The sequence below is a fragment of the Notolepis coatsorum genome, assembly GCF_963971535.1.
Source record: "Notolepis coatsorum genome assembly, chromosome: 7".
Classification (NCBI taxonomy): Eukaryota; Metazoa; Chordata; class Actinopteri; order Aulopiformes; family Paralepididae; genus Notolepis; species Notolepis coatsorum.
Window position 1 is genome coordinate 105453929 of NC_140171.1, and position 15888 is coordinate 105469816.

Genomic DNA, 15888 nt, shown 5'->3' on the forward strand with positions numbered 1-15888 from the left:
ACCTTCTGTTTAATCATCTTACCTTTATTAATTTCCTTAGATTTTTTGTACACATGATCTCAAGAAGGTACTGAACGTTTTAATGTTTGGTCATTATTAGCATGGTGTTATTCACTGTCAAAGATGCAAAGAAAAATCATAATTCATATTCTCCTTTGTTTCATCACAATTTATGCAAGCCTAGTAATAGATTAGGGATGCACCGAATATTCGGCCACCGAAGATTATCGGCTTTCGGCCGAAAGGGTTTTAGCACCGAAAAAATATCACAGAATGTCAAAGAACAGGGTTACGTTCGTAACCTACCTAACGTGTTGTTGTGATGACGTAATCAAAACGCGGCTTCAGTCATTACATGCGCAACGTGAGCTCTTCAGTCCTGTGTTCTGCAGCCTGTGATAACTCCTCTTGGGACTCGGGAGTCGCGCTGTTTCTATGTAAACTCTGCGAGCAAAGCGTCCAATAAATGCGTCTTTAACATGCTTTATATCCTCGCCATTACTATATGCCCGTCGCGGTTAAAAACCTTTTAAACTAACGTTAGCGTTAAGCTAGCTAACAACGCTTCCATTCCTTTCACCAGTTTCTCTTAAGCTACGTCATCCCCCTCTAAGAGTCAAGTTTCAAGTTCAAGTTTCAAGTTTCTTTATTAGTTGACATGCAAAGATACAGAATACCTTCACATGGAATGCTTTTTTCTGTTATGCTCCTATGAGGATCATAGGACGCTTGGATCATACACATACAGCTCATTACAGTAATATTCCACAATTATTACATTTTAGATAGTAATAATGGTACAGAGCTTTGAGACAAACATATGCATATTCACCACCGCAAACAGACTGGCAGCCGTCATAGGCAGCGCCATTTACGGAAGGAGGGGGGAGTGGGTTGGGGTTGTTACAGGGCTGTAGGGGGGGGGGGGGAGTGATCCCTCACTCGAGGCAGCCGACAGTGCAGCGCCAATGCAGAGGAAGGGGGGGGGGGGGGGGGGGAGGTGGGGGGAGTGCACAAGCCAAGTCCTGGGTGGGGGAGGTAGGGATTGGGTGGGGAAGCCGCTCGCCACTCTTATCTCCCAGAGGGCCTTCGACTCCAGCAGCTCCCCGTTTCGACCTTGGTCCAGGAATTTGTTTTGGCTGACTGACTGGCCCATTTATCCCAGCCACGTCACTTTAAATTTGATTTGAATAGAGTGAAATATAACTCTATTGATTTGAGTGGAGTGAGTTTTAACAACTCCGTCCAAATGACTGAATGCATTATTAGTCCAAGTGTCCAAGTGTCTTATCAGTTCATTTTGGTAGATCCTGTGCGCGGTAAACAGATGTACATCACGGGAGATGTAGTAAATACAACAGTCCTTCATGTAGGCTAGAACGCCGTGAGTTATGACAGTAGTTCAAGTTTCTTTATTAGTTGTCGTACAAAAATACAGAGTACTTTATATAAAATGCTTACTGTAGCCACTACAGTAACATCATTAAGTCTGCTATAAACTATTCTCCCTCTCGTGTGTGCAGATCTTTATGCAGTTTTAAAGCACCTTGGCTTTGTTCTGAATGCACTTTGTTGTAGTTATCCTACAGAGAAAAGAAAATGCACTTGACTTTAACACTTTGACTGCCGGGAGCCGTCTTTAGACGTCTTTGCTGGCCATGCTAAAGTTGCCGGGGGACGCTGTACGTCGTCTTTATATCAATATTTCAAAAATCTGCGATCGGATTCATAATGTCCCTCCGCTGGCCTGAGATACACCAGCAGGACCCACTGAGCTCTCTGGCGGTTCAGGAGCGCCATCTGGTGGCCGATCGCGCAACCGCTTAACAGGAAGCGCAGTAGAGGTTGTGCTAGATGTCCGTATTGCTTCCGGCCACTCGGGATAGGTTCCGGCACTCTAGCTCGTCACACTACATAGCGATCGATTGCCAATAACTCGATAAACAACATGATTTGGACGTATATACCATTATACAAGCTGGAGATGGACCGGGTAATAATATATCCCATAATGATAAAATTTCTACTCGACGATGATCGCCCAACGGCGCGCGGAGACTGGGGTGAGTTTCAGCGTGTAACGTTACCGTCTTCGATAATAACTGATATTATCAACATTTGACCCACATTAGATGATTGGTATAACGCTGCCCACGGAATTATAAACGCCCCCTCGCCCATCCGGTCAACATCAGATGACGTGTAGTAACTTCTAGAAGTACGTCTAGTTGGAATTTTTTATATCGCGCTGATTGCCATCAAACTGTATTTCATCATCAATATAATGCATTTGGGGCTATATATCACGTTCTGGAGAAAGCTGCAGAAAGAGATGAAAACATACTTATACATTAGACCATACTTTACTATGAATATGTGAATGAAAAAGTTTAACGTTGCTACACAATGAACAATACATATAGGACTTTGAATGGGCCCTAATAATGGCAATGTAGCAATAGAATTTAAAAAGTTATAGCCCTGCAAAGAAGGGGACTTTCTCCATAGACAAATAGCGCTGGCAATCTATGGTATATCATTAATTTAACCTTAGGCAACCAAAGTGTTAATGCACATTTTGTTGTATGCAAAGAGAAAAATGTTTTATTGTACAATCTTTCAGCAGTCAGTCTGGAATTAATGTATGCATTCAAAAGTGCTGAATAAATGTTTTATGGACCCATAATAGTGATTATTAATATTATTTAAGTTAAGTTTAGCCATAATCATGTATTTTGTCATCAGGTAGAAAAAATAAATAAAAAACATTATATATATATATTTCTATCATTTTCGGAATTTGGTTTTCGGCCAACTGTTTCCTATTTTCGGTATCGGTTTCGGCCAAGAATTTCCCATTCGGTGCATCCCTATAATAGACACAATATTTCTGACACTGGGAATACATTCACTGAGGTCCATACATGTCCCTAGATACCAAGAATATGCAAATGGCCTTTATTTTATTTTTATTAAACTTTTTTAAGTTAATTAAATTCCGGGAAGATTAGTTATTTTGCTTTGAAACTAGACAATCACCAGTGTGTTTCATTCAGAAAAATCATCCGATCTCAAACCATTCACTTTCTCCATCTCCTCTCGCCAGGACACTCCTTTGATTCTCACTAGCCCTTTTGGATCGATGGACTACTGCCAGACTGACACTGATGTGTGTGTGTGTGTCCACGTTGTTTGCTCAGGATGATCAATATGTTTGTTAGATTAGCTTAATGATGGGTGTCTGCAGCTCTCCTTGATCCTTAATGCTGTCTTTACATCGATGATGATGAGAGGTTGACCTGTGGAGACCAAGCTGACTGGTCTCAAGTAATGCAGTGTGTCATTAGTGTTTAGATGCACATTAAAGCTACTATATCTACACCAAAGCTAGTCAAAACCCCTTTCCCATGATATCAGACGGCTATATCTACACCAAAGCTAGTCAAAACCCCTTTCCCATGATATCAAACCATATCAGACAGCTATATCTACACCAAAGCTAGTCAAAAATGTTGAAGTGTCCTTGAGCAAGGCACTTTAACCTTTAACTGCCACAGACGAGCTGATAGGTACCTTGCATGTCTGCCTCTGCCTTCTGTGTATGTATGTATCACTACAAACTATACAAACAAGCAATTAAAATTCTAGGCAAGAAACCATTCAGGTACCATAATTGTCACATTCTTTATTTATATATAAAAAAAAAAATCTAATGCATTTTATTTTAGTATTATTATTTTGTATCTACTTTTTCTCCCCATTTTCTATTTTTTTTTCTCCCATCCCAATTTTGTATGATCCAATTCTTCCCTCCCCTGTCTCGAACGTTGCTAGACCATGCCTCTCACTGGTCGGCTGCAATGTGGACGACGCCTTGCATCACGTGTCCCCTCCGGTACACGAGGAGGCAGCCGTCGCATCTTTTCACCTGTACAGCGCAACCTCTCAGTGACGAGGAGTAACGCATGGGAGGCTCACGCTGCCCCCGATGCTTCCTGATTCTGCTGTACAGGCTCACCAACCGACCTGTAGGAGTCGCTGTCCACAACGTCCGATCCCCACCCACCGGCTTTCCCACCCCCTAATACTGCCAATTGTATTAGTATGAACGACCAGCCAAGCCGGAAGCAACGCCGAGAGCTGGGCTCGAACCCAGCATCTCCTGCGTTAGTAATTGTCACATTCTGAAAAAGTATAATCTGTTTAGTTGGGAAAACCTGATTCTTTATCAAAATGTCTGTCTAGTTTACAAGATCATGTGTGGATTGGCTCCTCCTCCTTTGTCTGGTTTCATCAACCTCAAGTCTGCCTCAACCAGGAATACTAGAGGTGCGGCTAGGGGGGACTGTACAATCCCTCTCAAGAAAAGTGCATTTGGCCAGGCCGTCTTTTCGTTTAGAGCATATCACCAATGGAATACCTCAACCAATTAGAGAGTCCACATCAAAATGTTTATTAATGTACACTGCCCCCCTTGAACAAATAAAGTAAACCTAAACCTATGTATGAATGTGAGGCGTAAGTTGTAAAGCGCTCCGAGTGGTCAGAAGACTAGATAAACGCAGTCCACTTACCTCACAGTGAAAGGGTCTATATACAGTATAAGATGCGCTGTGTTTCCTTAACGGCCGGTTTCACGTATCAACAACGAGATCGACCAGCTGATGAACCAGATGCAGCAGATCGAGACGCAACAGAGGAAGTTCAAGGCCTCCAGGGACAGCATCCTGTCGGAGATGAAGATGCTGAAGGAGAAGAGGCAGCAGTCGGAGAAAACCTTCATGCCCAAGGTAATCCCTCGCTGACATCCACGTGAACATTTTAATAATAATAATGAATTACATTTATATAGCACTTTTCTAGACACTCAAACGCTCCCCACAATGTAGGGTGGAAATTGCCTCCGTCACCACCACTGGTAGCACTAGCACCCAACCTTGGCGCAGGCTCAATGGCTGCCATACACTGGCACACATCACACTACACAATGGCTGAACGGCTCAGGAGACAGGGATTGATATCAGCCAATTAAGGGGAAGGGATGATTAGGTGGCCTTGATGTCAGAGACCTGATTGGGAATTTGGCCACGACCGTCGGGGAACCCCTTACTGGGTTTTTTTGACGACCGAAATTCAGTCAGGACCTCGAACATTTTAGCTTCTTTCTCGCTTTCACTTGAATAATAATAATATATTTGTATAGCACCTTTCATACAAGAATTGCAGCTCATTCATACAAGTGCTTTACAGCAGAAAGAAGACAGGCCCAAATTGATTTTATTGGTTTGATTCTATGGCATAAAATGACATATCAAACATAAACGAGCATAAAAAGATGGCAGCAAGGCGGTGAGGTGGCGTAGCAGCGATTGCGTTCGTCACCAACGCTGGAGAAGCTGGATTCGCGTGTTCGAATCCAGCTCCCGGCGTTGTCACCAGCTTGGCTGGCCGTTCACACTAATACAATTTGGCAGTATTAGGGGGTGGGGAAGCTGGCGGGTGGGAATCTGGCGTTGTGGACAGCGACGCCTACAGGTCAGGTCTCAGCGCTTGCTAAGCGGGGCAGGACTTGGTGGAGATAGCGTGCCCTCCCACGCGTTACACTTCACCAATGAGAGCCCTCGCTGCCAAGTGAAAAGACGTCACTGGCTGTCGGCGCACGTCTCGGGGGAAGAGTGCGATCGACTCGGGACGCCCTTGTACCGACTCGTAGGAGAACATGCATACAGCGCCAGGTAGGGGAGGGGGGGGAATTGGCACAACAACTAATTGGGATGGGGAGAAAAAAAAGAAGAAAAGAAAAAAGATTGCAGCAAGGTAAGGCAAATCAGTCTTTTCATATCAGGATCTAACATCCCAATAGGCCTCTCTGTTTGCAGCTTGATTCAGTTTTAAAATAGGCAGTAATAAACCCATCCATTACGTTTATGCTTCTATGTATCAAAAATGCTGTAATTTTGCATTGATTTCTGGCATATTACAGATGTGTTTTGGTATTCGATTTGAGTATTCTCTTATACCAATGCCCTGATTCAGCCTGGTAGTGGATCATCCCTGTTTTGATGTCAGGGCTTTCCCCACGAGGACTTTAAACAAGATGCTGCTTAGTTGCAACTAAGGGGAGGGGGCTGTGGGGAAGAAAGCAATTAGCTGTAATTTCCTTCAACTTAAAAACACAAGTTCAATAAAATGGCAAACACAAGGGTACCGTACTTTTAGCACTATAAGCCGCACCTGAATATAAGCCGCAGCAGCTAAATTGAATGATGTGTACATATATAAGCCGCACTGGACTATAAGCCGCAGGTGTTTTAATGTTTAATTACCATATGTAAGGGTTCGTGCACAGAGGGGATTGTCGGGAAAGAGATGGCTGTTTGAGGAAGCTCCCATTTATTAACATTTTTGTTTAAACAGGAACGACCAAGGCCAGTTAGCCAGCGCCGGGTACAGTAGGTAGCAACGTTAGCTCTCATAACGATAGCCAGTTAGCAGCTCCAGGTACATATAGGTAGCAACGTTAGCTCTCATAACGATAGAGCCAGTTAGCAGCTCCAGGTACATATAGGTAGCAACGTTAGCTCTCATAACGATAGAGCCAGTTAGCAGTGCCGGGTACATATAGGTAGCAACGTTAGCTCTCATAACGATAGAGCCAGTTAGCAGCTCCAGGTACATATAGGTAGCAACGTTAGCTCTCATAACGATAGAGCCAGTTAGCAGCTCCAGGTACATAAAGGTAGCAACGTTAGCTCTCATAACGATAGAGCCAGTTAGCAGCGGCAGGTACAGTAGGTAGCAATGTTAGCTCTCATAACGATAGAGCCAGTTAGCAGCACCGGGTACAGTAGGTAGCAACGTTAGCTCTCATAACGATAGAGCCAGTTAGCCAGCGCTAGCCAGCACCTGCGAAATCGAATGCCAAACTGATGATATCAGGAGCAGCAGCTAGATAACATTAGACAACGCCTCATGTATTAATAAACTAAAGTGAATAGTTCGTTGACTGGGTCATTTTGTTTAATGCTTGTTGTAACTGAGGGGTACAATTCCCTGACTGTATTACTAGATATGATACTTACTACCACTACCTTTGTACTTAATATTCGGCCACCCAGTACACGGCATAAATATATTATCATAAACACTCTCACGTAGATGAAACGGATCCAACACAAATGTACGAAGTCGAAACAGGTCTTTATTTCTACACAGCGATGGTGTGTAGAACAAGCACTTAATCACTTAATTACATTTATGAATTGAAATAGTATGCACTTTTATGGCAAAGAGTATTCGTCGGTATATCAATAGAGAATGTCCAATCTCTGAAGGCGCAGGTGGTAAATATACGACCTGGAATAGTTAAGGAATAACAGCAATGATACTTTAATGATTATATACTAGATACACTAGAGGGGGTTAATCCGGTCGCTTGTAAGCCGACAGGAGTAGGAGGGTGGGGGGGGTAGAATCCGGCTGCCTCGTCCGGCCAAGGGTATCCCAGGTGAACCCACTGTAGTGCCGTTCAATGCGCCGGCGATCCTTGGACCACAGATGAAAGCAGGTGGACTCTTTGTGGGCCGGCTCTCTCCGGTCCACGGGGGAGAGACGTGAAGCGACCTCGTCTTGCAGAGCGTCTCCTCACCTTGCGTCCTCTCCAGGGGGGGGGGGGTTCCAACACACGGCAGTGTCGGGGGTCTTTATCCATGGAATAATCAAAGTATACAAAGCATAATCCGTGCCTGGGAAGGCGGGCTGTCGTCGGTAGAATAATCCGGTATACAGATCCACTCGCTCGTCGGCTCTGGGGCTCCTCGGGTGCAGCTTCACATGGGGTCAACCACCCTGGGTAAGCAGCCAGTTCTCTGCCCGAAACGATGGGGTACTGACTACGGTAGTATTCTCACCGCACGAAGCACTATATATTAACAGACTATTATTAGCTTAATAGACTACGTCCAACTCGACGATATAGTGCCAAATATGACTATTCAAATATTAATATACACGATGTCTCAATACCGATGGTAGGCGAACTTGGCCTTACTCCCACACGTGGCGTCGCGGGGAGGCTTTACGTCTGTGACTCTATTGGAGGGTAAGAAACTGGACTGAAAAGAAAGTCCTACTTTAGTAGCGCAGTATATATACGCACTATGAACAAATAGTCCCATTAGTGGTGCGGTAGCCAGATTCCTACGCGGAACTAGGACTTGTTCGTACATGTGGAGCGGTACGTTTGAACTGGGTCTGAGGGGTATGGCAGCCTGGCACCAAGGTCTCGACCAATAGTAGAATGGAGACTATTATGGGATGTTCAGTAGGCTAGAATGGATATTCAATGCATATTGTACAAGGAATATACAAGGGATATCAGGGAATATTAGAGAATATACAAATACAATTAAATATATATATATAAATAAATATATATATTCGGTTTAATCTGGCCCTTCACAACAGCCACCCCCTGAATAGGTCCCAGACCTAATCAGTTAAACAGAGACAGATTAATCGCGTTGTCTATTTACACATAAGGGTTTGCTGTAGGGGTCAGTCAACTTCACAAAGTCATAGGGTTGTAGGGTCATGGTCATCATCGATTGTGTCTGGGTGTCGAGGCAGTTCTATGAGCCTTGCCACGGGACGGGTGTAAGTGCGACCCTGGACGAGCACTTCAGCTGCTCGGACCTTGCCGTCGGCACCGGTGATCACTTTGCTTACGCGGCCGGCCGGCCACATAGCTCTGGGCAGTGATTGATCAATAATCATGACGACTGTTCCTTCTGTCAAATTGTCTCTCTCCTTTACCCACTTCTGGCGGGTCTGTAGAGACGGTAGGTAGTGCAGTAGGAAACTGTTCCAAAACTTGTCGGCTAATACTTGGCTGTACCTCCACATTCGTCGGCCGTTCGCTTCTTCAGGCCGGTACATTGTCTGGGGTAATGCAGGATCTAGCCGCCCCATCAGGAGTGTGTTGGGGGTAACTGGGTCGATATCCGCCACATCACTGGAGACATATCCGAGGGGCTTCGAGTTAAGTACTCCCTCAATCTCCGTGAGGACTGTCATTAGGACTTCTTCCGCCACAGTCTGGGCCCCAAGTACTGCGTACAGGGCTGTCTTTATGGAGCGCACTTCTCGTTCCCAAGTGCCACCGAAGTGGGGTGCGTTTGGGGGGTTGAATTGGAAATCAACCTGTGCTGGAGCGAGGTGGGTCTTAAGTTCTGGGCCCATAGCTTGGAAGCTCTCTCTCAGCTCTCTTTCGCCGCCTTTGAAGTTTGTCCCATGATCGGACAATAGGGTAGACGGTCTTCCTTTCCGTGATGTGAATCTTCGGAAGGCCATAAGGAATGAGTCTGTGCTCATGGTCGGGAGAAGCTCGATGTGTATCGCTCTGGTGGTCATGCATTTGAATACAATACCCCACCGCTTCTCGGTTCCTCTTCCTTTCTTTATGTGCAGCGGGCCAAAGCAGTCCATACCCGTTGAGTGGAATGGCTTGTCACCGATTCGGAGGCGACATGGAGGAAGGTCAGCCATCCTTGGTATGCTGGGCTGCGCGCGCCACTTGCGGCAGTCTAGACATGTTCGCTGGAAGCGTCGTACCGCCTCTCTTCCTTGTAGGATCCAGTAACGACGTCTGATTTCCGCGAAGACTCTTTCTGCTCCTGCGTGATGCACATCCTCATCGTATTTCTTTATAATCAGCTCTGTGACCTTGTGTCGGCTGTTCAATACGATCGGGTATTTAATGTCATTCGGTAGATTGGGGGCTCTGCATAGGCGACCACCCACTCTGATGAGGGTATGAGCGTCGCTCTCGGGGGCCAGGTGAATTAATCTGCTGTCGGATGGGACGGGATTTCCTCCCTGTAGACAGGCCAATTCATCGGGGAACGAGTCTCTCTGGGCTCGCTGCAGTAGAAGCAATTCTGCTTCCTCGTAGTTAGCTGCTGACATATCAGCGGGGGACTTGCACTCCGGGTGGTACCGCAGGAATGTTCTTTGTTGTGCACTCTCTATGGACGTGCAATCGTCTATGTTAGGGTCGGTGGAGGCTACGGTGCTCAATCCACAGAACACAGACTTCTTATTTTCCACCTCCTCTGGACTTGCTTCCCTCGGGATAGGCATGGGCCACTGTCCTTCCGGGAGTCTTAGGAATGCGGGGCCGTCACTGTAGACATTGCGACGGGTGAGGTCATCCAGGGGCATCCCCCGGGTGATGACGTCAGCTGGGTTCTGTTTTGTATCAACGTAGCGCCACTCTGTTTCTCCGGTTAACTCTTCGGTTAAGTCTTGAATCTCGGTGACTCTGACTCCCACGAAGACTTTGTACTTGCATGAGTCCGATTTGATCCAGGCGAGTACCGTCGTGGAATCTGACCACAGGATTGTTCTAGACACCGGTATGGTGAGCTCACGTTGGATGAGCGTGGCTAGGTGCGCTCCGGCTAGGGCTGCGCAGAGCTCTAGACGTGGGATAGATTGTTGCTTGCGTGGGGCTATTCTCGAGCGGGCGAGGACAAATGCTGTGTAGATCTCTCCCCCCTGGTCTTGGGCCCGCAAGTAGGCTACTGATCCGTATGCGACCTCTGAGGCGTCACTGAAGACGTGTAAGTCCATTTTACATGTCTCTGGCCTCACCGTGGGTGGGAAGTAGCTTCGGCGCATATTAACGCCTGGGAGTGAGTGGAGCTCCATCTCCCACTCTCTCCAGGTGGATGCAAGGTGTGCGGGAATGGGGTCGTCCCAGCCCTGGTCCTTGTCCCACAATGCTCGTACAATCATTTTTGCCCTGGTGGTGTACGGTAGAATACATCCTAGCGGGTCATATTGTCGGGCGAGTGTTGTGTACACACTCCGTCTGGTGGTCGGCGCCGCCGCCGGCCTTCCCTGCTCCGTAGTCAGGGGCTTGTGTCTGTAGTGAAGCGAATCTGTTTTGAATCGCCACACCAATCCCAGGGTCATCTCCTGGGCTTCTCCCGGGATTGTAGCCATCCAGGTCTCGCTGCTGGCTGCCTTGTCCTCGGAGGAGAGGCTGCGCAGTACTTGCGGATCGCTGCTGGCCCACTGCCTGAGATCAAAGCCGCCTTTGATCAATGAGGCGCGGAGTTTAATCAGGAGAGCCTCGGCTTCTTCCTGGGTTGAAAGGCTTTGTAGACAGTTGTCTACGTAGAAGCTGTTCTTTACGCTGTGTCGGACCTCTTCGTCCGCTGCTGGGTCCTCTGCTACATGTTTCTGTAGTGCAAATGTCGCACAGCAGGGGCTGCACGTCGTTCCGAAGGGGAGGACTTCCCATTGGTAGATGGCTGGGTGCTCATCTCCTGGCTTCTCTCTCCATAGGAACCGTAACAGGGGCTTGTCCGCCTCTACTAATCTCACCTGCAGGAACATTCCTTTAATGTCCCCGCTGATGGCCACCCTTTCCTGGCGGAAGCGGAGTAGAACGCCGAGTAGGGAGGGGCCGAGTGTGGGACCGGGCAGTAACTCTTTATTTAGATTTTGGGATCCGATCTGGTAGCTGCAGTTAAATACTATGCGGTCTTTACCGTTGTGATGGACCTTGTGGTGGGGGACGTACCACGATTCAGTGGTCTGGTCAGCCTCTTTAATGTCCATCTTTGTGACGTGTCCCGCTGTGATGAGCTTCTCAATCTCAGCGCGGTATACACTCTCTTGGGCGGGGTTCTTGGCTAAGCGCCGCTCCGTGTTCAGCAGGTACCGTTCTGTGGCGTCTGTCTTGGCGTGGAAAGTAGGCATTCCTTCTCGCCGCAGGAGTGGCGTGGCGTATCTCAACACGCCGTTGACCGGGACTCTCTTGGTCCCTGTCTCGAGGAGGTGAATGGCGTAAATGTCATCTTTAGAGCGAATGTCTTTCTTTCCGTTCTTAAAGGGCATTTGTTCCAAGGTCCATAGCCGCTCTACGTGTTGCAGGAGTGCGGTTTCTCCCTCTGTGACTCGGGAGTGGAGACATCTAGTGGCTGTACTTCGGTTGAGAGATTTGGCGAGCGGGCCTTGGAGAGTCCATCCCAAACGGGTCTCGACTGCTGCAGGACAGCCTCGGGGTCCGGTATGAACCCGGTCTATCGGGACAATGAGGTCTGCATGGTCGGAGCCTATCAACAGGGTCGGCATAGCATTGTCTATGAGCGGGATCGGTAACTTGCGCAGATGTGCATATTTCTCCATCAGCTTGGCGACGGGGTATGTGTACCGCGACAGTCCTATTTCTTGGCTGGTGAAAGCGTCTGCAATCTGGTACCGTCGCTCAGGCTGGCCGCTTGCTGCGATAGAGAATGAGACATTCTCGCCCTTTATCGTCTTCAAATCTCGTCTTATTGTCCGAATTGTCATTTGGGTTTCGCTTCCCCGCAGCCCTAGCTGGGCCGCAGCGGAGGCGAGCAGCAGGGTCTTCTCTGACCCGTCATCGAGGACGGCGTAAGTGTCCAGGACTTTATTCTGGTAGCTTAGTGTCACACGCACTACTTTTAGGAGTACTCGGGCTCCACTGCTGCTGGCGGGATCGATGTACATGACGCTCGCTTTGCGGCTGGATGGTGCAGGTGAAGGGCGCCGTCTGTTACTGTCGTGAAGTATGTCCAGATGGGCTCCATCGCACTTGGTGCACCTTTTCTTTAAGCGGCATTCGGCTGCCATGTGTGAGCGCGCACAGCGAAAACAGCGCTTGTTGGACTTTATCCATTGACCTGCTTCCTCCGCGTTCAGCTTGGGGAAGGAGTCACATTGCGCTAGCCAGTGTTCTTTCTCACAGTAGGGGCACACTATCTTCCACTTCTCCGTTCTGGAGGGGGTACTGTGGCTCCTGCTGCTCGGTACTGACTCCGATTGGTGCATCACAGTCACCGATCTTCTTCCATCATTTAGTCGTCTGGTTCCTTCTCTGGAGCCAGGGGTGCTCCGTCCGAATGTATCTAGCCGTAGGCTGCTGACTTCTCTCGCCAGGAAGTTTGCTAGATCGAGGAGGTTCGGTTCGGGGCCATTCGGGTCTCTGTGGTCCCTCTGCCGCCTAAAGCGCTCCTGACGAGCGGGCGGCAGCTTCTCCAGGATCCTTTCCACATTTGAGTTGGCGTAAAGTTCATGCCTCCCCTTCTCTCTTTGCGCTCCCAACATCCCTACCAGGGACTGCACTCTGATGGACAGGTCGTCCAGTGCTCGATTGTCTATTGCTGGGGGTAAGCGGTCGATGTGTCGGATCTCCTGGATCACGTAATCCCATATGCGCCCATACCTCTGGTCCAATGCTACCAGCGCTGCTGTGTATGGGGTGGTGGAAGTCGCGTAGGCGAGCGCTATATTATGTGCGCGGGGTACCTTTAAGTGCTTCAGTAGGATGGCGTATTTGTGGCGTTCATCCAATACATCCACCAACATGGTCTCCAGACACATGCGGAGTTCTGTATACTGGGCCCGGTTCTCTTGGGTGAAGTCGGGTACCATAGGCGTGCCAATGTATGACGCTGACTGTGGATACATCGGCGAGCGTTGGGGGAGAGGCCTCCTAGGCGAGTCTCCTCCCGCTCCTTGGTATGGGCTGGTACCGGCAGTGTACCATGGCCCGCTTGTCCAGGTGCTGTTCCTCGGTGCGGGTCGTGCGTCGTGCTCACCCGGGTATAGAGTCGGGGGTCGGTAGCGCAGCTCCGCGGGAGTATAGCCTGGGCTGTACCGGGCCTCCTGGTCCGGTAGAGTACTGTGCTGTCTTCGGGCGTGGTTCTCCTCCTCTTCCTCTTCGTCTTCAGTTAGGTCATCCAGTGCTTGTAGTCTCTGGTTTAGCCTCTCCACAGGATATGCTGCTCCTTCCCGGTTGCTAGGTCTCGCTTGGACCGGTGGGGGGAGGTGGTCTGTGGGGGGTATAGACCTCGTCTGTTGGTCAAGTTCAGGGTTGTTTACTCGGCTAGGGGATGCCGCCCTGGAGGTGTGTCTAGACGAGTTCCTGGAGCGTCTGGCGGAGGGAGAGGGTGTTGTCCGTCTGATCAGCTGTTCTACCAGTTGCGACTGCTGTCTGTCGCGCGCTGCGTCCCGTTGAGCACCGGCTCGTTCTCGGGCCACATTCTCTTCCATCTGAATGCGTCTTATTTCTAGACGTATCTGCTCGTGTTCGCTTCGCTGCTGGATCTGCAGTCGGTCGCGTTCAGCAGCGGCGTTCAGGCTGATGAGGAAGGCCTGCTGTAGGGTCCTCTCTGCCTCGCTGGGAGAAGGCGGTTGTATAGGGGAGCCTTCCCTCGGGGTACTCCTTGCGGAGCCTTGGAGTTCTATCTCCACGGTGCTCTCCCCGTCTTCTTCCGTGCCGAGTTCTTTCTCGGTAGCGTTGTATTCCTCCCGGGACTCATCGGGGACTACTTCTTCAGTACTGGCGGGGTGTGAAGTCATGTCTGGTTCCCACTGGTCCCCACCGTGAACTTGGTCAGTTACGTTAGAGCCCGTAGGGGCCTCTATGGTCGGGGTAGTCTGGGCGTTGGGGTTAGACATACTTTTACTTTCTAGTTTTACCGCGTTTACTGTTAGTAGAAGACTAGGTTGTTGACTGACAGCGTAAGCCTCTAAGTACTGAGGGAGCCGTCATTCGCGCTGCGGGCGTTGGTTAGGAGGATCGTTTCGTGGAGTGTTCATCATAGGCCATTTCAATATTAATAACACTATATTAATATTACACTGATTACCATCCGGCTCGAAGGACCAATTGTAACTGAGGGGTACAATTCCCTGACTGTATTACTAGATATGATACTTACTACCACTACCTTTGTACTTAATATTCGGCCACCCAGTACACGGCATAAATATATTATCATAAACACTCTCACGTAGATGAAACGGATCCAACACAAATGTACGAAGTCGAAACAGGTCTTTATTTCTACACAGCAATGGTGTGTAGAACAAGCACTTAATCACTTAATTACATTTATGAATTGAAATAGTATGCACTTTTATGGCAAAGAGTATTCGTCGGTATATCAATAGAGAATGTCCAATCTCTGAAGGCGCAGGTGGTAAATATACGACCTGGAATAGTTAAGGAATAACAGCAATGATACTTTAATGATTATATACTAGATACACTAGAGGGGGTTAATCCGGTCGCTTGTAAGCCGACAGGAGTAGGAGGGGGGGGGGGGGTAGAATCCGGCTGCCTCGTCCGGCCAAGGGTATCCCAGGTGAACCCACTGTAGTGCCGTTCAATGCGCCGGCGATCCTTGGACCACAGATGAAAGCAGGTGGACTCTTTGTGGGCCGGCTCTCTCCGGTCCACGGGGGAGAGACGTGAAGCGACCTCGTCTTGCAGAGCGTCTCCTCACCTTGCGTCCTCTCCAGGGGGGGGGGGTTCCAACACACGGCAGTGTCGGGGGTCTTTATCCATGGAATAATCAAAGTATACAAAGCATAATCCGTGCCTGGGAAGGCGGGCTGTCGTCGGTAGAATAATCCGGTATACAGATCCACTCGCTCGTCGGCTCTGGGGCTCCTCGGGTGCAGCTTCACATGGGGTCAACCACCCTGGGTAAGCAGCCAGTTCTCTGCCCGAAACGATGGGGTACTGACTACGGTAGTATTCTCACCGCACGAAGCACTATATATTAACAGACTATTATTAGCTTAATAGACTACGTCCAACTCGACGATATAGTGCCAAATATGACTATTCAAATATTAATATACACGATGTCTCAATACCGATGGTAGGCGAACTTGGCCTTACTCCCACACGTGGCGTCGCGGGGAGGCTTTACGTCTGTGACTCTATTGGAGGGTAAGAAACTGGACTGAAAAGAAAGTCCTACTTTAGTAGCGCAGTATATATACGCACTATGAACAAATAGTCCCATTAGTGGTGCGGTAGCCAGATTCCTACGCGGAACT

General features: G+C 48.6%; 1 protein-coding gene across 1 annotated transcript in view; it reads left to right on the top strand.

Annotated features, from left to right (window-relative positions):
- The window catches only part of smc3 (structural maintenance of chromosomes 3), a 143600-nt gene that overhangs the window by 68461 nt on the left and 59251 nt on the right, over positions 1 to 15888 (top strand). Inside the window, exon 20 of the mRNA XM_084318657.1 lies at positions 4637 to 4790. Coding sequence (XP_084174783.1) covers positions 4637 to 4790 — 154 coding nt within the window. The remainder of the gene's footprint in view (positions 1 to 4636; positions 4791 to 15888) is intronic.